The following is a 24194-nucleotide window of genomic DNA, read 5'->3' as shown; positions in this document are numbered from 1 at the left end:
AATTTAAGTACAACTTATCACCCACAGACAGACGGTCAGAGTGAACGAACGATTCAGACGTTAGAAGACATGTTGAGAGCGTGTGTCTTAGAATATGGTGGTTCTTGGGATTCACATCTTCCATTAATAGAGTTTTCTTAAAACAATTCGTATCATTCGAGTATCGGAATGCCGCCGTATGAAATGTTGTATGGTCGCAAGTGCAGAACTCCTACATGTTGGTTAGAAGTAGGCGAGAAACAATTTGCAGGTCCCAAAATTGTTCAAATAACTGCAGAAAAGATTGAAATTGCACGTGAGAAATTAAAAGTAGCTAGAGACAGACAAAATATGTATGCTGATCCGCGCAGACGTCTGGTGATATTTAATGTAGGTGATCGTGTATACCTGAAAGTGTCACCGTGAAAAGGGGTGATCAGGTTTGGTAAACGTGGTAAACTAGTACCGAGGTTTATTGGGCTATTTTCGATCAAAGAAATTTTGAATGATTAAACTGTTGTTTTAGATCTTCCTTCGGAGTTAGCAGGAATTCACAACACATTCAATGTGTGTTATTTATGAAAATGTAAAGTAGACGATGAAAGTCTGATTCTTCCACTCAAAGATTTGAAAGTGGACTTGAATAAGAAGTTAGTAGCAGAGCTGATTAGAATAGTGGACATGAAGGTCACAAAGTTAAGAAAGAAACAGATTCCAATGCTGTTAGTGGAATGGCGGCACAGTTTAGGTTCCAACTTGACATGGGAAACCGAGGAGTTAATGAGGGCGCGCTATCCCCATTTGTTTGACCTTGACCAGATTCCGAGGATGAAATCTTCTTAAGGGAGGTAGATTTATAACATCCTCAACTGGGTCTACCTGTAAGATTACTAGTTTGCCCTTAAGTTTGTATTAAGTTAATATATGCTTTTATTTTTATTTAATATTTATTATTATGTGATTATGTGGTTAGGACCAGTTTGTCACAAGGGTCACAGAACATGTTTGTTTATTTAATTTGGACTTCGTTTGGGTCGCCAAATGATGTACGAAAGTTATCAGATAACTGGTAAATACCCGTGTGTGATAGAGTATTGTATTTAACATATATATAAGTATGATACAGCTCATTTCTACCATTTTCTTGAAATTTCTACACAACACCTCGTACCTAATTTTCTCCCATTCTTGAAACCCTAATCTTCAAATCTTGTTGATTGATCCTTGTTTTTATTAAAAATCAGTAGCAAGTGATTTCTTGAGTCTAAACAAGGTAAGATTTGTGTGTTTTCATACCTGAATCTGTGTCAAAAATGGGTTTTTAGTTTGGTTTTTGACAAAGTGGATTTTGATGTCAAATTGGTTGAAACTGTTGTTGTTTTGATGTGATTCATTGGTGTTTAAGTTTCTATAAGTGTTATAAATGTTTCCTAAACGGATTTTGGTGTCAAAACGTTTAGAAATCGAGATTTGAGTGATTTTGGTTCGAAACCCGTCAATTTCTGCTGCTGCTGCACGAAGAACACAATCGTACGGTTGCAGCTTGCAACTGCACGGGTACACTGTACAACCGTACAGGTGCATGTGCAACCGTACAAATGCAGTGGTGTTGGTGCAACCGGGCAGTGGGTGTGCAACTAGACGGGTGCACGATGCAACCATACGGGCGGACTTGCAACCGTATGAATGCACGTGCAACCATACGAATGAAGATCAGTGATGCATTATTATGAAATTTAGCTGTTTCCTAGCCGTTATGCTGTCCGCGTGACTTATGATGATCAGGATGTAAATTCTGAAAATGCATAAGTGTTAAGTAGACTTTTCAGCGGCGCTTTTTGATATTGATTTACTGTACTGTACTGTGCTGTTTTGTGTTAACGGACAGAAACTAACTTGATTTGCCTTATGTTCAGGTGATAAGGATAAGGAAGTCGCTCAGTGATAGAATATCTGAGCTAGTTGCTGGTATTTGGTGAGTGAGACTAACTGGAGTATATAGTATAGAGTAGCATGTTATATTATGATTGCCATGCTTGTTAGATATACTTACTGTTACAGTTAGTTAGTATGTTGTGATGACTGCATGTTAGTTGATGCTTGTCTGCTGGAGCCCAGTGCGTCCCTATTGTGTGGTAGCCTCGGTAGGAGAGATCAACCTGCGGGTTGGGTTCCTCATGTGGTAGCCTAGTCAATCGTGGTGTATATATATGTGAATGACGCGTCTGTCGCGTGTGGATTATATATACAACACGGTGGTGGAGGAACTTCTGGTAAGCCCAAGTCCGATCAACTGGTATTTAATGGTTTGGCCGAGCCGCCAGAGTCTCCGTAGACGGCACTTGGGTGATGTTTATGTGTTAGAGTATGTGACATGATTAGTATGACGGTTCCTGTATACTATTGCCTGTAGTTAGTTGTGCTCACTTAGCTTCGTGCTAATTCTCCTCCATCTCCTCCCTGCAGGTTGTTAGCTTTGTAGATTTTGCTTTTGGGAGAAGACGAGCATGATGATGTAATGTTTGACAGAATTTACCTCTGATGTGGTCTTACTTTGTTAAACTATGTAAACATAATGTAATTATGCCTTCTCCGATTAAATATGTATTTTGTTGAAACGACACGTGACACTGATTGTACTGCATTAACCATAGTTAAAGTGTATTTTGTAATTAATTAATAAATGTTTTCGCCACTTATAAAAAAAAAAAAATTAGCCGTGTCACAAAATTATTAATGCTTTTAAAAAAATAATTAAATTATTAATTATCACTTAATTATTGAATTGATTAATTATAATAATAATAATTATTAATTATTAATTATTAATTAATTTAATTTAATCAAACTTCAAAATATATGGGAGCCACCCAATTTAACTAGAGTAGTTTATAAACCCAACTTGGTAACCATATATGGTGGGACCCATCTCATTAAAAAGCCATATATACATTATATACACACCTTCCCACACGCAAAAACCATTACCTTTACCTTACCATACTTTACAAAAATAATACTAAAATCAAAATTGAGGGTAAACTTTTTTCTAGGGTTTGTTTGACTGATAGAAATCCCCCAAATTCGATTGGGCACACACCACTAGGTGAGAGAGAAGGTGAAAGCTGTAAATCAAATCAGATGATTCTTCCGGTAACTTCGGTGGCTCGGCGTCTTCTGGATCCATCCATCTCACTAATGGCCCACACGATCTGATTTCTGCGCCCAAAAAAATAATCAATTTCTAAAATCCCGCAAATTTATAGATACACACACATATATTTTATATATATTCTTCGTATTTTTAGAGAGAGAAAGTGGCCGTTAAGGAGATCGTTTAGGATTAAACGACATCGGTTTAAATTTGGAAAGATTTCGGTTTAATTTTTACGGTGTTTCGAATTTAACGTTTTCAGCTTTTTTTTGGCTTCGTATTTTCAAAATATAGTTGCAGAAGAGATAATATAGTACAATTTTTGCATGCAATCTGGTGGTGGTAATGGGCGGAACATGGTGGCCGGACCACCGTCGGCTTCTGCGTCGCCGACGTCTTCCTCGTCGGCAGTGTCGCAACCTCATTTAGGTTTTGATCCGATGAAACATCAGCAGCAGCAGCAGCATTTGCAACAGCAGATGCAGCAAAGGCAGGTTAGGTTTTAATTGTATTACTACTGAATTACTTAATTGAAGCTGTTGAATTGCTATATGTTGTTATATATAGCTGATGTGAGCACCATGTTAATTATTCAATCGGTTACACAAGATGTGAATCAGATACTAGAGTGTTATTTGTTACTGGTTGCAGATACTGTGTTATGCTCTGCAATTTACTTATTTATGTTAAACCCGATATATTTGTCTTATTTCAGGTATTGTTTGAGCTGGCCAGTATGCTAACTGTTTTGAATTCAGTATTAGCTTGATTAATATTATGTTATTTTGTTTTTTAAAGTCACATTTGAATGAGTGCGTATGTGTATAATGATGAAATGTAGTATAACTTGTAAGTATAATAATGAGAATGCAGCATCAAGACCAAATATAACATATTTATTCTAGACTTAGTTGGATAATCTTACAGCACCATCACTTATCACTTATACTGTTAATACTGAGATTCAAATATTTCTTAAAGGAGTAAATCATAATTACGTTAGTACTGGTGTGTTTCATATATGTACGATGCTTTATGATTAGAACCTAATAGAACTCCATTTAGAAGGGCTAAGTGTAAGCTACGTTTCTTGAAAAGTTAGGCACAATACGTAAGTTGGGGTTTCTGTTTTAAAATGTTTAAAGAAGTTGATTTGTTTAAACATATGGGTCATTCTTTTAGTATTTATCTTACATGTATTTTGCTTACATCGTTTGTGCAGGCTTTGCAACAACAATTATTACAAAACCCTGAAGGGAAAGAAGCAATGTTAGCATATCAAGCTGGTATTCGGCAAGGATCGTTAGGAGGCAGTGATGTCTCAAGTTCTGGTATTCGGCAACTACAACGTGTAGCCCAACAGCATGGACAACACATGATGAATCCCATGCAGCAAGCATACATGCAGTATGCACTTAAAGCCCAACAGATGTCATCTGTTGGCATGCAAGGCGAACAACATATGAAAATGGGATTGATGGGGAAAGATCAAGACTCGCACATGGGCAATACAAATATGCAAGATATCCTTTCTTCTCAGGCTGCTAATCATGCACAGATGTCATCCAAGAAACCATTTGACCATTTTGGACAGGGAGTAAAGCAGCCGGTGGAGGATATTCATCAGGGCGTTTCTGATCAAAGTCAAAGTCAAAGTCAAAGTCAAATTCACAATCAGAGTATGTATGCTATGTCTAAAAGCCAGATGGCAGGGAATAGTTCCATTTCAACATCGCTTGGACAGTTAATGCCTGGGAATAGTGCAAGACCTATGCAAAACCCACAAGCTCAACAGATGGCAATGGCTGCCCAAATGCAAGCAGTACAGGCTTTAGCTCTTGAGCGTAACATTGATCTTTCACTTCCTCAAAATGCTAATCTGATGGCACAGTTAATGCCAATCATGCAGTCACGTATGCTTAATCAATCAAAAATGAATGAAACTAACATGGGTGGTCCCCAGTCAAAACAGCAAGTCACTTCTCCACAACTTGAAAACGAAAGCTCGCCTCGTAGTGATATGTCTGGGCATTCAGGCTCTAACATACGACAGACAATGTCACCTAGCCATCTTGGGTCTATCTCCAATACCATGTTAGTTAATAATACTAATGCTTGTCAAGGTCAACAGTTTCCCGTTCATGGGCGGGAAAACCAGTTGCCACCTAGGCAATCCTCCATTAACATTAATGGGATTTCTTCTATGCCTCCACCACAATCACCGGCTAACATGATCCAGGGTGTAGACCAGTTTGGCAAAAATGTGCTGACTGGTTCAGAGTCTTTACAAGTTCATCATGCTAGACAGATGATGAATAGGTCTTCTCCACAGTCAGCAGCTTCTTCAAATGATGGTGGATTAGAAAAGCCTGTACAATCTCAGAAAGGAAAACTGCCGCCTGGCTTTACAAAACAGCAACTGCATGTGCTTAAAGCCCAAATTTTGGCTTTTAGGCGTATAAAGGTTTGCAAAGCTTGTCTCCTTACTAAATGTGGTAATTTTTGTCCCATTGATTTATAAAATGGGCCAATTCAGGTTATCTTTGATCTCTAATGGGTTGAATAGGTAAAATTAAAAAACAGTTTAAAACGAATTGGGTCATATACATAAAATCTTTTAAAAGTTAGATTGTCATTGACACTAAACACATTCATTATACAAATTTTTTGTAGCTTTTTTTTTTTTTTTTCCACTCAATATCTTTTGTTGACTTCTTGATTTGACTTGGCAGAAAGGAGAAAAAGCCCTGCCCCGTGAACTGCTTCAAGCTATTGCACCACCTCCCATTGAAGTGCAGTTGCAGCAGATCACTGCTCCTATTGGTAGAAATATCGTGGATTCAAATAACAAGGATCTTCTATCTGTGGCATCGGTGAGTAATTTGAAGAGAGAAGTTTTTGAGGAAAAAGCAAATACAGGTGCAACTGCTAATGCACAGGGTACAACTGTAATAAACGAAACCCCGTTAGTTACTCTCCCTACAAAAGAAGAGCAGAGTAATCCTCCAATTCCTGCTAAACAGGAACACGAGGCTGTCCCCGACAAAGGTAAAGCAGCTGCATCAGAACCTGGTACTTTGTCTGATACTGTTCAAGGTAGAATGACTGTACAATCAGGAAGTTCAAATCAAACAAAAGATCTGGGACCTTCTAGAAAGTATCATGGTCCACTGTTTGACTTTCCGTTCTTTACTCGTAAACATGATGCGTTTGGATCAAGTATGATGCACAGCAACAATAACAATCTAGCTCTGGCATATGATGTGAAGGATCTCCTTGTTGATGAAGGTGTTGAAATGGTTAACAAGAAGAGAGACGAGAGTTTAAAAAAGATTAGTGGTTTACTGGCTTTGAATTTGGAGAGAAAAAGAATAAGGCCAGATCTTGTTTTGAGGTTACAAATTGAAGAAAAGAAACTTCGACTAAAAGACGTACAAACACGCGTGAGAGAAGATGTCGAGCATCAGCAACAAGATATTATGGCTATGCCAGACAGACCATATAGGAAATTTATTAGGTTATGTGAGCGACAACGTATGGATCTTAAAAGACAATTGAATGTTGCTCAGAGAAAAATTAGAGAAAAACAACTGAAGGCGATTTTCCTATGGCGTAAGAAGCTTCTAGAATCTCATTGGGCGATACGTGATGCACGAACTGCACGTAACAGAGGTGTTGCTAAATATCATGAGAAGATGTTGAGGGAGTTTTCAAAGAATAACGATGATGATAGGAGTAAAAGAATGGAGGCTTTGAAAAATAATGATGTTGAGAGGTACAGAGAGATACTTATGGAACAACAAAACAGTTTACCTGGTGAGGCTGCTGAGAGATATGAGGTTCTGTCTTCGTTTTTATCTCAAACGGAAGATTATCTTAATAAACTTGGAGGCAAAATCACTGCTTCCAAGAATCAACAAGATGTTGAGGACGCAGCAAATGCTGCATCTGCAGCTGCAAGAGCCCAGGTATTATTTCCTCGAGGTGGCAAATTTGACCCAAATGTATATACAAATGGGTCGATTTGGCTTGTGATTGATCTCGAATCTTAAAGATTACATGAATAAGTAGGTTAAATTGGTCGAGCGGGTCAAAGTTATCGGGACACATGTAAATGCATGAACTCTTCTAAATAGTTTTTCTTAAAAAAGTTTCAGTTTTTATTGTTTTGTTAAAAAAGTTTCAATTTTTATTGTTTTGTTAATAAAGTTTCAATTTTTATTGTTATGTTAAAAAAGTTTCAATTTTTATTGTAGTTCCTTTAGTAATATAATCATATTCAGCATATCAATAATTTTTTAATAAAAATTTAAAAAGAGGAACAAAAGTGTTTCATGGGTTAGGACCAACCTGACCTTACCGGACTTTATTTCTACATCTACCGTCTCATTGCAGCTTGTTGGAATCCGTAACACTATATGAATGTAAACATAAATCGGTTCATCATTCATAATTAATTTTTCATGTTTTACATAATTGCCTGTTTGTGCAAAAGGGTCTATCTGAAGAAGAAGTGAGAGCTGCAGCATCTTGTGCTCGGGAGGAAGTATTAATAAGAAATCGTTTCTCTGAAATGAATGCACCCAAGGATAGTTCTTCCGTTAGCAAGTAAGATCCTAATAACTGTTACAGTTGATTGTAATTTATCTGAATATGTTATGTTAATGTTTGCTTTATAAATCTCTTATCGATTGTTGTCAACAGATATTATACTCTTGCACATGCTGTTAGTGAAAGGGTCATACGACAACCCTCAATGCTACGAAAAGGAACTTTGCGGGATTATCAGATTGTAGGTTATATTATCTTTGATAGGATGTACTAGTGAATTAATCGGGATCTAATATCACAAATAAATATTTGTTATGCATTCTTATCAGTTTATCTGTTTTCCAGGTTGGTTTGCAGTGGATGCTTTCATTGTATAACAATAAGTTAAACGGTATATTGGCTGATGAAATGGGTCTCGGGAAAACTGTCCAGGTAGCTACCCGTGTCTATTTCCTTCTGTCCGTTGAGCAACCAAATCATATTATTATTTTTATATTATTATTTTTATATTATTATTACTATTACTATTGCTATTAATTAAAACTATTTTTTGTTTTGTTTTGTTAGTAAAGTGAAAACTGTATTTTTATTTGTGTACAGGTTATGGCTTTAATTGCTTATCTGATGGAGTTTAAAAGCAATTATGGTCCACATCTTATAATTGTACCGAATGCTGTTTTGGTTAACTGGAAGGTTGGTTGACCTTGAATGTGTGTGTTATAATTGTATTTTTCATTTTCATGCTTTTCTAACATTGTTCTGTGCAGAGTGAGTTGCATAGTTGGTTACCCGGCGTGTCTTGTATTTACTACGTAGGCAACAAAGATCAACGGTCAAAATTATTTTCTCAGGTAAGGTTTGGTTCAAAGTTTTTGTTTATAACATTTCTGTAAGTGCCAAAGCCTTAATGTTTTCATTTTTTCATCATTTTAGGAGGTTGTCAATTTGAAGTTCAATGTCCTTGTGACAACCTATGAATTTATCATGTTTGATAAATCAAAACTTTCCAGAGTTGATTGGAAGTATATAGTCATTGATGAAGCACAAAGAATGAAGGATAGAGAGTCGGTTTTAGCTCGTGATCTCGACAAATACCGCTGCCAGAGGCGGCTTCTTCTCACCGGTACCCCTTTACAGGTTTGTTTGTGACCTTTCAAAACCAAGGTTATATTTGTACTATGTTTTAGTGAATGTAAATTTTTTTTTTTTTTCATAGTTATGTCATTCATTCAAACACAAACATGATCAGATACATGTTTGTTAAGTGTGCATCAGTTATCATCTAAGATGTAATATGAAACTAGTGCATTTTTGGATGCATCGTAGACTAGGAACATTCTTTATTTAATGGTTAAATGCTTGTATAAGCTAGACATCAAGTTGATAATTGTTGTATTTTTTTTTTTTTATTTCTGCAGAATGATCTTAAAGAGCTTTGGTCATTATTGAATCTGTTGCTTCCAGAAGTGTTTGACAATCGCAATACGTTTCATGATTGGTTTTCACAACCCTTCCAAAAAGAAGTCTCGCACAATGCTGACGAGGATGATTGGTTGGAAACGGAGAAAAAAGTTATCATCATACATAGACTTCATCAGATCTTGGAGCCTTTCATGCTCAGACGCCGAGTCGAAGATGTTGAAGGTTCACTTCCTCCAAAGGTAATCATTCATCCTTTATAGCACCATCATTAAACCAATGGGCCTGCTTTGTTTTATCCTCTAATGGCTGAGTTAAAATTTAGATTTAGTACTAACTTTTATGCAACGAACACACTTCACATATTTATGCAGTCAATTTTTATATACTGGTATTATAACTACCATATAATGCAACATGCGTACCATTTCTTATGGAAACATGCTGGCATACCTTAGTTAGGAATGGCACGTGTACTGCATTAACTGTAAAAAAGGTTGATTTCATATGTTACAAAGTAGTGCAAGTTCGTTGCGTGAATAAGCATAGTAAACCCTAGTAAAAAGTTGCTTTGAAGGAAAAAGTCAAATGTGTTGAATCAATTTGTTGCATTAATTGGTGTTGACCACAAGTTCGTTTCAGTTATAAAAATAAGCTGCATTTTTGTTAGAAATAGCATGAATGTTGTATCACTTGTTAATATAGCTGATTGCATATGTTACAAATGGTACTAGTTTGTTGCACGAATAAGCAATTAAACCACAATAAAGTAGCTTTGAAGCAAACAGTCAAGTGGGTTGAATGGTTGAAAGCTGTTCAAAGTGTGTGTATCTTTGAAAAAAAAATTTATATCATTTTTTTCAAAAGATTAGATTGTGATTGTAATAATATAGGTCTTGTTACGTTATTTGACATGCTTATAAATTACTTTAACTTGATTGATACAGATCTCGATCAAATTAAGATGTAAAATGTCGGCTATTCAAAGTGTGGTATATGACTGGATAAAATGTACGGGTACAATTCGACTTGACCCGGAAGATGAAAAACGCAAGGTTCAAAAGAGTTCCATTTACCAGGCTAAATCATTCAAACCCTTGAACAACAAATGCATGGAGCTTCGAAAAACCTGCAACCATCCTCTGCTTAATTACCCGTACTTTAACGATCTATCCAAAGACTTTCTAGTCAAATCATGTGGAAAGTTGTGGGTCCTAGATAGAATCCTAGTCAAACTTCAAAGAACAGGACATCGAGTACTTTTGTTTAGTACAATGACAAAGCTGTTGGATATATTAGAGGAATATTTGCAATGGCGCCGGCTTGTTTTCAGAAGAATCGACGGGACCACCAGTTTGGAAGACCGTGAGTCAGCCATTGTTGACTTTAACAGCCCCGAAACCGATTGTTTTATCTTCTTGCTTAGTATTCGTGCAGCTGGGCGAGGTTTAAATCTTCAAACAGCTGATACGGTTATCATATACGATCCAGACCCGAACCCTAAAAACGAGGAGCAAGCAGTTGCTAGAGCCCACCGTATTGGTCAAACACGAGAAGTCAAAGTGATTTACATGGAAGCTGTGGTTGATAAAGTCCCGAGTCATCAAAAAGAGGATAATTTAATGAACAAAGGTATTAATAATAATGTGGACTCAGATGATGATGACGATGAGCTTGCGGGTAAGGATCGATACATAGGGTCTATCGAGAGCCTTATAAGAAACAATATCCAACAATATAAGATTGAGATGGCGGATGAGGTCATCAACGCGGGCCGGTTTGACCAGAGAACGACACACGAAGAAAGACGGTCAACTTTAGAGTCATTGTTACGTGACGAAGATAGATTTCAAGAAACGGTTCATGATGTCCCGTCACTTCAAGAAGTCAACCGAATGATTGCTAGAAGTGAAGAAGAGGTTGAAATATATGACCAAATGGATGAAGAATACGATTGGGTCGATGAAATGACCCGATACGATCAAGTACCTAAATGGCTTAGAACAAGTTCCCGAGAAGTTAATGCTGCTATTGCTAGTATGTCTAAAACTAGAAAGAACACAAAGAACATTTTATCTACTGATAACATCGGTGTGGAACCGAGTGATGTGGGGTCCACGAGACGGGGACGGTTTAAAGGGAAAAAGTTCCCGAATTATACTGAATTGGGTTCTGATATAGAGGAATTTTCTGAAGCTACATCTGAAGAGATTGTAAATGAAGAAGGTGAAAATGAAGATTCTGAAGATGATGATGAAACTGTTGGTGTTAATGAAATACCTATACAAATACCTAATGTTGATAAAGTCCAAATAGTAGATGAAATTCGTGATTCTGTTAGTAGGTATGAGTATCAACGTGCACCAATTGTTGTTTCTACTAAAAACAATCACATGCTTCGAGAAGCGGGTTCTTCGGGATCATCTTCAGATAGTCGACGATTACCACCTATAGCAGCGCCGAAATTCGGGTCACTTTCTGCATTGGATGGTCGGCGAGGTTCTGGTTCAAAGAAACTGGTACGGTTCCCTTTTTATCAAAAGTTATAACATTTTATGTTACATAGCAAAATGGTTTTGAATTGTTCAAAAAATGTGCAGATTGAAGTTGTGATTTTATAATATTATATCATAAGATATACTCCCTCCGTCCCAAATTTGTAGTCCATTGTTCCTTTTTGGGCTGTCCCAAATTAAATGTCCAATTTCATGATAAATAGATAAGAATAAAAAAGGGGAAGTTCTTCATTACCCTTGATATATATACATACATGTAAGACATTATTGAGGGGTATAACTGTAAAGTTACAAAAAGTACGTGTGATAATGACATTTTCTTAGCGTGTTTTTTGTCTAGAGACAATAGGATTGGGACGGGGGAGTAATATCTATATCTATATATTAATATATCTATTTCAATATGCCTGTAAAAATCATCCCTTGTATTTGCCAATGTGATCCGACCAGTTTGGGATCCGTATAAAAAGCTTACCTGTTATGACCCGAAATGAGTATCTATATCTATCCTTATTATATTATGATGTATGCATGTAGCATGATGACCTAGAGGAAGGGGAGATTGCAATGTCTGGCGATTTGCAAACGGGGGACCACCTTCAACAATCTGGTAGTTTGAACCATGATCATCGTGATGAAGGTGAAGACGAACAGGTTTTGCAACCGAAAGTAAAACGCAAACGTAGTATTCGAGTTAGACCAAGGCATAATACTGCTGTTGCTGTAGACAAGCTAGATGATAAGTTTAGTGACCGTTCTCTTTTTCATGCTGACTCATCATCATCTCAGCTTCCTTTTCAACCTGACCGTAGACTACTACATTCCAAGACTCTACCTGAACGAAAATCACTTCAAGAAAACAACACTACTAGTTACAAACAAGATAAGGCCAATCCCTCCTCGTTAAAGGCCCCAAAGCGCAACTTGCCTAACCCTAAACTTGCAGGGAAACCAACCAGAACAACAAATCCCGCATCTGTTCGTTCAGAATATACTTCAGACCAATCGAAAGGCTCGGATGTCAAAGTAAAGAATGGAAGTGGGCCCTCAATGACCGAGGCTATCCAAAGAAGGGTATGTTTTATTATATTATTATTAGGTGTAATTAATCTTTTGCTGTTCATGAATGAATCTTACAACACTTGATTTGTGCAGTGCAAAACTGTAATCACCAAGATCAAACGGAGAATTGAGAAGGAAGGCCAACAAATAATTCCATTGCTAACTGATCTCTGGAAGAGAACTGAAAGTGGGCCCGGGGGGAGCAATCTTCTTGATCTACAAAAGATTGAACTGCGTGTTGATCGGATGGGGTACAATGGGGTTACCGATTTGATTTCGGATGTTCAGGCTATGTTAAAAGGTGGAATGCACTATTTTGGATTTTCACATGAGGTCCGTATATTCTTTATGTATATGATTTAATGATGTTATTATTCTTATATGTAGAACTTTGAGGGATCTAATGATTGAGAAAAATGTTTTTTTAATGGACAGGTAAGGTCAGAAGCAAGGAAAGTGCATGATCTGTTTTTTGATATTATGAAGATTGCATTTCCCGATGCAGACTTCCGAGAAGCCAAGAGCGCACTCACTTTCTCTGGTTCAGTCCCTCCTTCATCTCCTAGAGGGCTACCAACCGTTGGTCAACCCAAACGGTCAAAACAGGTGATTGACCCAGAGCCCGAACCAAGTCGCCTCCCGAGACCACTTTCTCGTGGATCCATCCCTACTAAAGAAACACGGTTTGGGAATAGCGGGCCCAGGGGTGGTGCAGCAGCCCATGCTGAGGAAGAACCTAGACCGTTTACACATCCAGGTGAGCTTGTGATCTGCAAGAAGAAGAGGAAGGACAGAGAAAAGTCCGGAGCGGTGAGACCTGGAAACGGGTCAGCTGGTCCTGTTTCTCCCATTGGGCGTGGAATTAAGAGCCCGGGCCAAACTAGACCAGGTCAAAGTCAAACGGTTGGTCAACAGGGAAGTGGGAGTGGAGGAGCTAGCATTGGTTGGGCTAACCCCGTTAAGAGAATGAGGACAGATGCAGGGAAAAGGAGGCCGAGTCAACTATGAGATAATGTGCATGTTACCCCACCGTATAGTTTGTATGTGCTGCTTTAAATGACACTATTGAAAAATAAAATAAAAAGTAGACTATTGGTTGTAATGGTTAATATGGATAGTAAACACTTTATTTTCACCATAGCTGTTCATTTTCAATGAAAGCTGTAACCTGGTATGCAATTATGTTTAGTCTCTACAAAGCTTGTATTTGTTGTTAGAAAGTGGTGTTTTTTAGAAAATCTTTATTTTATATTATATTAAATACATATTTGTTGATACAACTAGGTCAATGACCATTTAACTTTTGAAAAATGTTTCACTAATACGTAGGTGTTTACTTTCTTCAAGTAACTTAGCATGCACAATGCACGTTGTGGTTTACTTTCTTCAAGTAGGTTATGCATCGTTAAGTTTATCGAGAAACAAAGCAATGTGAATATTAACGCTTGGTAAAAATTTCATGTGTTTATGGTTTAGATGAGTTTTCTTTTTATGTAACGAGTCTCTGGGAGAAAGTCTATCTAGTTTTAAAACAGCTAGTAAATATGTTATGTGCATAAAGTCAGAAGACATACTTTTTTTACTCATATTTCACAAACTTATATGACGAAACGAAACAAAGTTATTTACATTATATGAAATTCACAGTAGGCTTGGGATTTTCATTTTTTAGCCCTTCCCATAATGATCTTTAATATTATGAAGTTATTGATACGGTTCTCATATCAAATGAGAACCATATAATCACAGAACCTGATACGGTGATAGATACAAGTCAAAAGCTATGGGTGGACCTGCTATGTCTCATTTTGAAGGGTTGTTTGGTGACCTTAACTAGACATGGGTCCGGCCGCGCATTGCCGCGGCTAAATCACTACAATATAAAGATAGACAAAATATATATCTGTGTTGACTCAACAGATCATAGAAGAAATAGACGATAAAGAAATTCATGGCATCTCACAAATGAACACCATCAGATAAAAAAAAAAATATCTATAATAAAGTATGGCTGTAATCTTCAAAATGCAGCTGAACAATATAATAGATATCTACTTTAATATTGAAAATGCACAATCCAATAGGTATACAATCGTAAATGGACATGTTAAAGAATAGAGATAATAAGCAAGTAGGTAGATCAAATTAAAAAGCTAATAAACGGATAGAATGTTAAGTTGTTCCAGCTGGCCCTACACTTGCAAGCTTCCCTTCGAATCCATTTTCACACCCTGCAGCTTTCGTGAATCGTCGTCTGTATCTCTGTTTTGTTTCCAATTATATTGAAAGTTGAAAATTCAATGGTAAAAACTAATTGCATAATAAACTGGATCTCAAGTTTGTAATATTCTTCTTTCTTACTTTGATTTATTGATTTGAATATATTACGGTAATAATAGCTCTCGTAGATCAATTGGTGGTGGTGTTGAGCCGGATTTTATCTTGAATAGAAATCTGGGTGAGCGGAATAACTTTGGTCCCCGACCTATTAATATCGATGGAAGTCGTGATCATGTTGATCGTATGGCGAAGTCCTAAAAATCATTAAATGGTCACTCCACCGATTAGAGGTTGTCGTTTTAGTCAGGCGTCATTTCATGGTGGTGTTGTAGTTCGGCTGGGAAGTGTGTCTTGTCTCCATCTAGGTTTATGATAGCTGGTGGTAGTATTTTTGGGTTGTCGTGTCCCATTGTGGTCACCATGGTTGGCAATCGATTCCAACTAACTTATCTGCTGTTGGTGAGAAAAAAGTGAACATACCTGTTCCGGATTCCTTTGTGAATGGGGCCTTGAAGTTGTAACTGTCGTTTGGCAAATATGAATGTTGTATCAGCAAGATGAATTAAATTTTTGGGCACACTTGATTTATCACATATATAGCAATTAATACTGTTTGTTTTTGCAAGCTTCAATTGGTGCATAATATACAAATATAATTTAAAGGTATCTAAAGGTAACACGAAAGGTAGTATATCTGGTTACAAAAGTGTACCTCATGATATATGTACCGTTGGTGTTGTGATCAGGACATTCGAGGTATGGTAGGTTTCCGCTTGGCCTTCTTTTGCATGTGGGGCGTCCATAGTAGCACCGGTGTTCCCTCACATGTGAAGCTGCGACCCTGTATTACAAATTCTTTTAATTTTATTACTAACTGGGTTACTTATTGTATTGAGATAATGTTAAGTTTTGAGTGTTTATTCATCGAATACCTTGTATGATGTTGGGTTTTGCTGCATCAGTTCCTTTAGTGTTGGTTGCTTGTCTTCGAGTTGTAGTAGTTGTGTCGCTGTTCGAACTTGCTTTTGTACCTAATATCATAGATAGTGTTAGTTTTGGTTATGGTGTTATATTATTGGAATGAAGATGCAACATAAATATATATATAATATAAGAGATGGGTGAACATTTGCTACACAGGTGTGATGGTTGAACTCGTTGACTGAAAACTTTGATGAGTAGTAATACTACTTGTAATATGACCCAAGTCAGATGTATTATCAACTGCAACTGGAAAAATTAAAATAAGACTAAGAGAACAAATATAAACCACCACTAAGAATTTAAAAACACAAAGATAAATGAGAAATTATATAAGATTTAACAAACAATTACAACTCACTTGCTCTATCGGTCACATGTTGGTTAGATAAAGAAGTACTGAAGACAGATGTAACAACATTCTCTTTAGCCATTCCCAAAGCCTAAAAGGTGCAACATAAACCTTAACCAAATTTGTCTATGTGTTAAGATCAATCAAAAATTACCAGAAGAACATGAGAAGTTTCATCTTGTACACATTTCTCAAATTGAAATAGGCATCTGGAAACATTAGCTTGAGCTTCATAGCCTCCTACAATGTCCATGGCCGCATTGAGAGTAAATTAAACCAAATGATGCCTAGTCCAATGCGCAATTTTCCTACACAAATGACACTTGTCGATATATTAATACAACACAGGTATGCAAGAGCTGGTCACTTGTCCATTATACCAAAAAAAAACACGATTTCTGTCGTCAGCTCACTATATAGCAACGAACCTGAGTTCAATTTTTCATAACGAAAAGTCACATGTTTTTGGAGATAAATTAACTGGTGAAACAGCAGCTGCTAAGTAAATATGGGAAGGGAACGTCAAAAAACAAACCAACAGATCCCAGCAATGAAGACGAAGTCTCAAAAAACACAAAGAACATACCTATGGGATTTGAAAGCCCAGCCAATGATAAGTGACGGACATTAGAAACACCAGATGCCCAAGAGTAGATGTGCTCTCATATTCGGATGGATTACTTTGCCTCGAAAACGTAGTGACACAACTCAGAGAGCATAGAGGCTTCTACAAACTTCACCCCTTTAGAACTATCGTTAATTTATCGTTGTTCATTTATTCATTTTCTTGTCATAAAAATATAGTTTAGAATTAGTTCACTTCAATTAAGTGTTGACAAAAAACAGAACACAAAACATATGCCTTCACTTTTAGAGTTGGTCTTTATAAAAAAAAGAGAATACAAACTTACTCTTTCAAAGTAACACTATACAGAAGTATGTCAGTAACTCTAACTATGATCACAGATTTAGTTTGCTCCAAGGTACGTAGTGTTAACCAAGTTCAACAAAAATGCCATGGAAACATCTCGATAAAAGCAGCTGCAAGTCATAACCAAATTAAGGAAAGTAACCATCCAGGCTTAGCTTGGATGGCCACCAGGGCTCCCTGTGAAGCGGGAGGTCACGGGTTCGAATCCTGCCATAGGCAGACGAACTTAATAGTGGCCCCTGACAAGAGGGTGCTTTTCCTGGCACAGGTGATACCTGGGTTGCCTGCTGCCCCAAGGTTTACGCGCTGCGCGGAGGTCAATGTGCCTATTCGTAGTAGTGGTTCCTCGGTTACCAAAAAAAAAAAAAAAAAAAAAAAATTTAAGGAAAGTAATCAAACATAATATCCCAAACATAATGAAATCAGACAAACAGCTACATCAAAGTTAAAATGCATCAATAAGTTTCAATAGTGTTCTTTCAAGGCATAGAGCAACAGAACATCAAAGTTAAAATGCATCAATAAGTTTCAATAGTGTTCTTTCAAGGCATAGAGCAACAGAAAATCCTGCAATTATTAAATTAATGGAAAAAAATAAAACAACTTAAACCTTTAATTAAGAACAATATTAAAGGAAACCTACCTTCAACTACTATCTGAATCGCCAATTCCTATACATCGAGTGGACGTTAGCAGCTGACAGTGGCGGCGGTGACGTTTACCAGGAATGGGCGGAAATATTGAATCAATTACAGTTTTGCTACTAATCATTATCGCCAAAAATTTAAAAGGAAGCATACCTGCAATTCAATTGAACGTCAGAGGTAGCGACGATGGTGGTTATAACGACGGCGACGGTGATGGAGAGAGGAACCCTAATTTTTACCCCTAGGATGAAAGTTGTTATTAATCACGATTAGCAGGTGAGGAGCCCTATTCTTTTGCTATGCTTTTGCTGTAAGCGATGAAGATGAATTTGTGGTGCTGAATGAGGTGTTTGGTTTACCCAAGATGTCAACGGCGGTGGGGTTTTTTTGGAGCAGGAATGAAGTAGGTGGTGGGACGGGAGGAGGTTAGAGTGTTTTAAGGGGAGGTTAAGATGTCGTTTTAGGTGATTTTGTGAAGGGGACGACCAATTTTTTTTGGGGGGTGGGGGGATTAGCATATAAGGGTAATATCAGCCACGGGTAACATTACTTAAATGGAATGTCTTAGGCCATTACCATTCCTACTTTACTTGCTTTCAATAAACATGTAACATGCTTTATGTTTGTATGGATATGCATGTGTGATTGTAGTAGTTTAATTATGCTCTTTTATTTGGAAATGAAGCTTAGAATTTAACAAATTAACCACAGAGAAACATAGAGGCAAATCAGCAAAGCAAATCAAGAAGAAACAAAAGTGGTCCAAGTGGTAAGTGGTCTCAACTGATTTAGTGCTTGTTTGTTAGACCATTCCCAACAATCATGTTAATGTAATGCCAATATCATGTTAATGTTATGCATCTGATGAGAGCACTTTGCCAATGTCTAGCCAATATCATATTGTTAATCATATTGTGAATCTCTAGCATTTTCATTCACGAGATTTTAGAGTTGAAAGGTATTTAATATTAATCGAAAAAGAATTGTGATTGGTTAGAGATAGGAAGTGGGTTCATGTGATGGTATGTCATGGTTGAGAATGAATTATAATGAGTTAGTGATGGAAAGAAAATGGTGATTTAGTGCTGATGTGGCAATATGTTAGTATGAAGAAGAGTGTCATGAATGAGAATGGTCTTAGGGAGCAACCTTCTTACATGTTTGTTAAGGAGAAACCTTTATCTCTCCAACTTCAACTTTAACTTTCCTCTAGGTAATAGAATTTGACTCCTCTATAAAAGAAAGAGGCTCATGGAATGTAACTAATCAGATTTGAAGAATATTAAATTTATGGAGTTCAAGCTCAATTTGCCTCAAATCTTCATTTTCCTTTATAGGTCTTTTCATTTTGGTGGTTTGAAATGTTTCCTTTATCTTTAATCTTGGTGGATTAACACCTTAGAGATTAAAGTGGTATATTCTTCTATCGGCTTGTTTACTGTTTTTATTCCTAAAACCAACAAGTTTCAATTTCAGTTTTCTTATCAGATTAATTAATCTGTCCGATTTGTTTACAAACTGTTTAACATTTGATTTCACATCAGTTATTGACACTTGATCCTATATTGAACAGGCTGTTGTATGTTAAAAATTTACTTGTGCGACTTCCAACCCAACTTACGCATCCATCCCGCCGCATCCAACCTGCTTCTTCTGTAGCTAAATTTTTTATTATTTTTTTTGGTAAGCGAGAAAACCCTCCTATTCAGAGGCAAAAAAGACAGTAAGCTGAAAAGCATTATAACCAAAGAATTGAAGGAACTGTTCAAGAAAGCCACCGCTAATGCCAATGCACCAACATTCTACCACCATACATACCCCGGTTTAGAATAGAAGATCTTCCCGAACTCTTCCCAGATAAAAGAAGAACCAGCTGATGAAGATTAAAACTTAGCTCTTCTATTTATCTGTAATTTTTGTAATATTTCCATTAACTTTGTAATGAACTTTGAACGAAAATAATGGACATTATTAAATGATTTATCTTCAAAAATATATGTGTTTATTAGATATAGATAACTCAAAAAAAGAACCCAGAAAAGTAACCTTAAGGGACAATTTACTGCTTTTCAATTTACTGCTTTTTTCTTAAGTCATTTGATGTTGAGCCTTATTGTTTTTCTTTTCATGTTACATGTTTTGTCATCATCAAATAGAGGGACATTGTTGAGTCTCCTACATAATTAAGGATTTAATTATGACAAAACAAGCTTATGAACACTAATTGTTATGTGCGGCCAACATATGTTTACTTAAATATTTCTAAGTCTAGGAACAATATTGTATGCTGTGTCTAAGTAAGATAGTGTGTTGTCTTAACGATCAACACAAGATTTATAAAGATAGAAGGGTTCTTCTAGACCAGCATATGATGTATGTTAAACCAACAAAAAGATCTATTGAAGAACCAGCACAGGTAGGAGCAGCACACAATACTTGGACAAATTATGCTCCATTACAAGCATAATTGTTTCATGTGTTCTCTACATCAAGAGTCCTATCCAACTGACATCGAAGACGAAGGTAAACAGAAAAGGATGCTTTTGCGACTGACAAGTGACCTTACAAGACAACAAAGGAATGCAGAAGTTTAACCCACGCGCAGTTCATGGTTAATGTAGTGACCCGAACTTTTCCATGATTATTCCATGATTATATATTAAATGAAAACTATATTTGCATGATTAAATGTTTCCAACATGTTAAGCAATTAAACTTGTTAAGACTTGATTATTTAAAATAAGTTTCATGTAGACAATTGACCACCCAAGTTAACCGGCGATTCACGAACGTTAAAACTTGTAAAAACGACATGATGATATATATATGGACATATATATGGTTAACATGAGATTATAATAAGTAAGTATCTCACTAAGTATATTAACAATGTGTGATATACATAAAAAATGAGAATATTGAATTATGAAGCTCGAAACGATATACATAACGATTATCGTTATAACAACGTCTTACAAAATGCATATGTATTGTATTAAGATATTGATATACTATATTTAACATGATAAAATGATAATTAAGTATATCATTGAGTGTATTAACAATGAACTATACAAGTAAGATGAGACTTCTAACTTAAGGATTCCGAAACAATATATATATGTAACGATTATCGTTGTAATAGTATTTTAACATATATATATGATGTTAAGATATATTCATACACCATGTTATCATGTTAACATAACAATTTAACATCTCATTTAAGTATAATAACAATGAATTAATTACATTTAACAAGGTAGTTAACTTAAAGGTTTCAAAACAACACGACTAACGATGACTTAACGACTCAGTTAAAATGTATATACATGTAGTGCATTTAGATGTATTAGTACACTTTTAAAAGACTTCAAGACACATATCAAAGTACTTCTACTTAATAAAAATGCTTACAATTACATCCTCATTCATTTTCATCAACAATTCTACTCGTATGAACCTGTATTCGTACTCGTACAATACACAGCTTCTAGATGTATTTACTATTGGTATATACACTTCAATGATCAGATCTTAGCAGCCCTTGTGAGTCACCTAAACATGTGTGAACCATCATTTGACAACTAGCATGGAATATCTCACAAAATTACAAAAAATATTATAAATCATTCATGAATTATTTACAAAAAAAACAAACTTACACATCCTTTATATCTAATCCATATACCAACGACCAAAAACACCTACAAACACTTTCATTCTTCAATTTTCTTCATCTAATTGATCTCTCTCAAGTTCTATCTTCAAGTTCTAAGTGTTCATCATAAATTCTATAAGTTCTAGTTTCATAAAATCAAGAATACTTTCAAGTTTGCAAGTCTATTTCCAAGCTTTCTAATCCATTCCAAGTAATTATCTAAGATCAAGAAACCTCTGTTATTTATAGTAGGTGATGTGGTAGCGTGGGGGTACGTGATAGTACTATATTTTACTACGAAATACGTTACAAATTACACAAGTTTTAATTATTTATTTACAAATGGGATATACCTAAACCTTGCTACAACACTATAGGCAGTGTACCTAATCGTAGAGTAGTATAGTTTTTAGTAAGTCCGGTTCGTTCCACAGGGAGCTGGCTTATTTCACACTATATTTTAAACAATTATATTCGTACAAAATATATTATATTAATAATATATAAAAGGGGGTTTTACCGTTTAATGACCGGTTTGTCGATTTTATATTTTAAGCGAAGTGTAAAGTAAATGACGATATTTAAATAACAATAAAATAAATAACAATAATTAAAATGACAATAAATAAAAGTACGAGGAAATATGAAATAAAATATATTATGCTTATTTAAACTTCCGTAACCATGATGTTTGACGTGTTGATTTTAGTTTTATGCCCATGGGTTAATTGTCCTTTGTCCTGGATTATTTAATATGTCCGTCTGGTTTTTGTCCATAATAGTCCATCGGTCATAAATTTAAAGTGCGAGTGTCCTCGTCAAATTATCCTTATACCCGAAGTCAAATATTCCAACTAATTGGGGACTTAAACTGTAACAAGGTTTAATACTTTGTTTAATAATTACACCAGGATATCGACTGCGTGTAACCCAAGGTTTTAATACTTTGTTATCAATTATGCCAAGTGTCCTTGTACATAATTTCACCCCTGTTTTAATAATTCCATAGACTATTAATCCATTCCCGTGTCCGGTTAAATGAACGATTATTCGTACATATAAATACCCCGCCCATCGTGTCCGATCGAGTGTATATGGTTATTTATAGGTACGTTCAATTGTAAATCTTTATATTAAAAATAACAAACTATCATTTAGTTAAAAAAATATAAAGCCCATTAATAGCCCATAGTCTAATTTCCACAAGTGTCGTTCTTTTGTCCAAACCCCAATTATGGTACAAAGCCCAATTACCCCGTCTTTAATATTTAGCCCAACATCATGATTACTTCGGCTCAAATAAGCATAATAATAACTTAAGCACGAGACATTAATTTAAAAAGGAGAACATAACTTACATTGAGTATTTATCGCGTAGTGTTACACGGACAGAATTTCGACTTCAAAAACCCGTAAAATAACCTTTACATAACCCAAACTAATCTAATATAACACTAATCTATATTATATATATATATATATATATATATATATATATATATATATTATATTTATTTATTTATATTATACTAGTGAGTATTATTATTATTATTTATTTTTACTCGCAGAATTCGTGACCTTTTATAGGAGTTTTGATTTCTGACAGCTCCGCGAGTCGTGGAGTTTTTAGCCTTCAAACTCCGCGAGTCGTGGAGTTTGAAAATCCAGCTCAGGATCATTTGTCTCATAGCTTGTCGACATAGTTTTTAAATATATATAATATATAAATAATTTATATAATTATTTAAATATTATATTATATTCTTGTGCATAGTTGACTTGTAATTTTTGGTCCGTTGCGTCGGGCGTTGATAGTTGACTCATGTCCCGGTTCCGGATTTTCGAACGTCCTTGCGTACAATTTAATATCTTGTACTTTGCGTTTTGTAACTTGTACTCTTGTCATTTTTAGACGTTTTTCATCAATAAATTGAACCTTTTGAATTGTATCTTGAACATTTAAGCTTTTTGGACGTTTGTATCTTCAAATCTTCGTTTTCGCCTTTTGTCTTCGCACTTATTTATTTAAACAATTACAATGAAAATATAATACAATTACATATGAAAACCTATTATTTAGGAGGGATATTGCTATGAAATATATGTTCCTTTTTAGCCTTATCAGTAGGTTATCATTTTAATTCAAGGTAATATTCATATTCAAACTTTGATTCGATTTCTATAACTATAAACTATCCTAATTCGAGTAAAAATCTTACTTGAACTTGTTTTTGTGTCATGATTCTACTTCAAGAACTTTCAAGCCATCCAAGATCCTTTGAAGCTAGATCAATTTTTGTCACTTCCAGTAGGTTTACCTACTAAACTTAAGGTAGTAATGATGTTCATAACATCATTCGATTCACATATATATAACTATCTTATTCGAAGATTTAAACTTGTAATCACTAGAACATAGTTTAGTTAATTCTAAACTTGTTCGCAAACAAAGTTAATCCTTCTAACATAACATTTAAAATCAATTAAACACATGTTCTATATCTATATGATATGCTAACTTAATGATTTAAAACCTGGAAACACGAAGAACACCGTAAAACCGGACATACGCCATCGTAGTGAATCGGGGGCTGTTTTGGGTTAGAAAAATAAAAACTATCTTAATCTTTGAATTGGAAGTTTGTTTTCTGGAAAAATGAT

General features: G+C 35.7%; 2 protein-coding genes across 17 annotated transcripts; one reads left to right on the top strand and one right to left on the bottom strand.

Annotated features, from left to right (window-relative positions):
• Positions 1–2982: 2982 nt before the first annotated feature.
• LOC139902776 (ATP-dependent helicase BRM-like) lies at positions 2983–13946 on the top strand. Its single transcript, XM_071885385.1, has 14 exons — positions 2983–3627; positions 4356–5597; positions 5866–7101; positions 7629–7741; positions 7838–7925; positions 8030–8116; positions 8285–8377; positions 8452–8535; positions 8618–8821; positions 9103–9345; positions 10051–11622; positions 12157–12693; positions 12775–13014; positions 13117–13946. The coding sequence occupies exons 1-14, from the start codon at positions 3460–3462 to the stop codon at positions 13687–13689; spliced, it is 6480 nt and encodes a 2159-aa protein (XP_071741486.1). The 5' UTR covers positions 2983–3459; the 3' UTR covers positions 13690–13946.
• Positions 13947–14722: 776 nt separating this feature from the next.
• On the bottom strand, positions 14723–18396 carry LOC139897173 (uncharacterized). Of its 16 annotated transcripts, XM_071879832.1 has the most exons (8): positions 16881–18396; positions 16723–16789; positions 16479–16602; positions 16304–16385; positions 16098–16191; positions 15894–15992; positions 15674–15802; positions 14723–15482 (listed from the first exon to the last, which is right to left on the bottom strand). In XM_071879832.1, the coding sequence occupies exons 3-6, from the start codon at positions 16545–16547 to the stop codon at positions 15929–15931; spliced, it is 309 nt and encodes a 102-aa protein (XP_071735933.1). In that variant the 5' UTR covers positions 16548–16602; positions 16723–16789; positions 16881–18396; the 3' UTR covers positions 14723–15482; positions 15674–15802; positions 15894–15928. The 16 variants fall into 16 exon arrangements, 15 of the variants coding, with proteins under 15 accessions (XP_071735933.1, XP_071735935.1, XP_071735939.1 ...); XM_071879834.1 differs by having other exon boundaries at positions 14723–14943; positions 15043–15482; positions 16479–18396; XM_071879838.1 differs by having other exon boundaries at positions 14723–15215; positions 15442–15482; positions 16479–18396.
• Between the last annotated feature and the right edge of the window lie 5798 nt (positions 18397–24194).

The sequence above is a fragment of the Rutidosis leptorrhynchoides genome, chromosome 3 (genome assembly GCF_046630445.1).
Source record: "Rutidosis leptorrhynchoides isolate AG116_Rl617_1_P2 chromosome 3, CSIRO_AGI_Rlap_v1, whole genome shotgun sequence".
Lineage (NCBI taxonomy): Eukaryota > Viridiplantae > Streptophyta > Magnoliopsida > Asterales > Asteraceae > Rutidosis > Rutidosis leptorrhynchoides.
Note: the sequence above shows the minus strand (reverse complement) of the source record. Positions and strands in the feature narration are given on the sequence as shown.

Excerpts from the sequence above, each read along its gene's own strand:
- LOC139902776 (XM_071885385.1), top strand. The coding sequence starts at position 3,460 with ATGCAATCTGGTGGTGGTAATGGGCGGAACATGGTGGCCGGACCACCG. Across the intron at positions 7,102-7,628 it reads CTGCAGCTGCAAGAGCCCAG|GGTCTATCTGAAGAAGAAGT; the intron begins GTATTATTTCCT and ends TTTGTGCAAAAG. Across the intron at positions 7,926-8,029 it reads CTTTGCGGGATTATCAGATT|GTTGGTTTGCAGTGGATGCT; the intron begins GTAGGTTATATT and ends TCTGTTTTCCAG.
- LOC139897173 (XM_071879834.1), bottom strand. The coding sequence starts at position 16,547 with ATGGACATTGTAGGAGGCTATGAAGCTCAAGCTAATGTTTCCAGATGC. Across the intron at positions 16,192-16,303 it reads ACATGTGACCGATAGAGCAA|TTGCAGTTGATAATACATCT; the intron begins GTGAGTTGTAAT and ends TAATTTTTCCAG. Across the intron at positions 15,993-16,097 it reads AGTTCAACCATCACACCTGT|GTACAAAAGCAAGTTCGAAC; the intron begins GTAGCAAATGTT and ends CTATGATATTAG.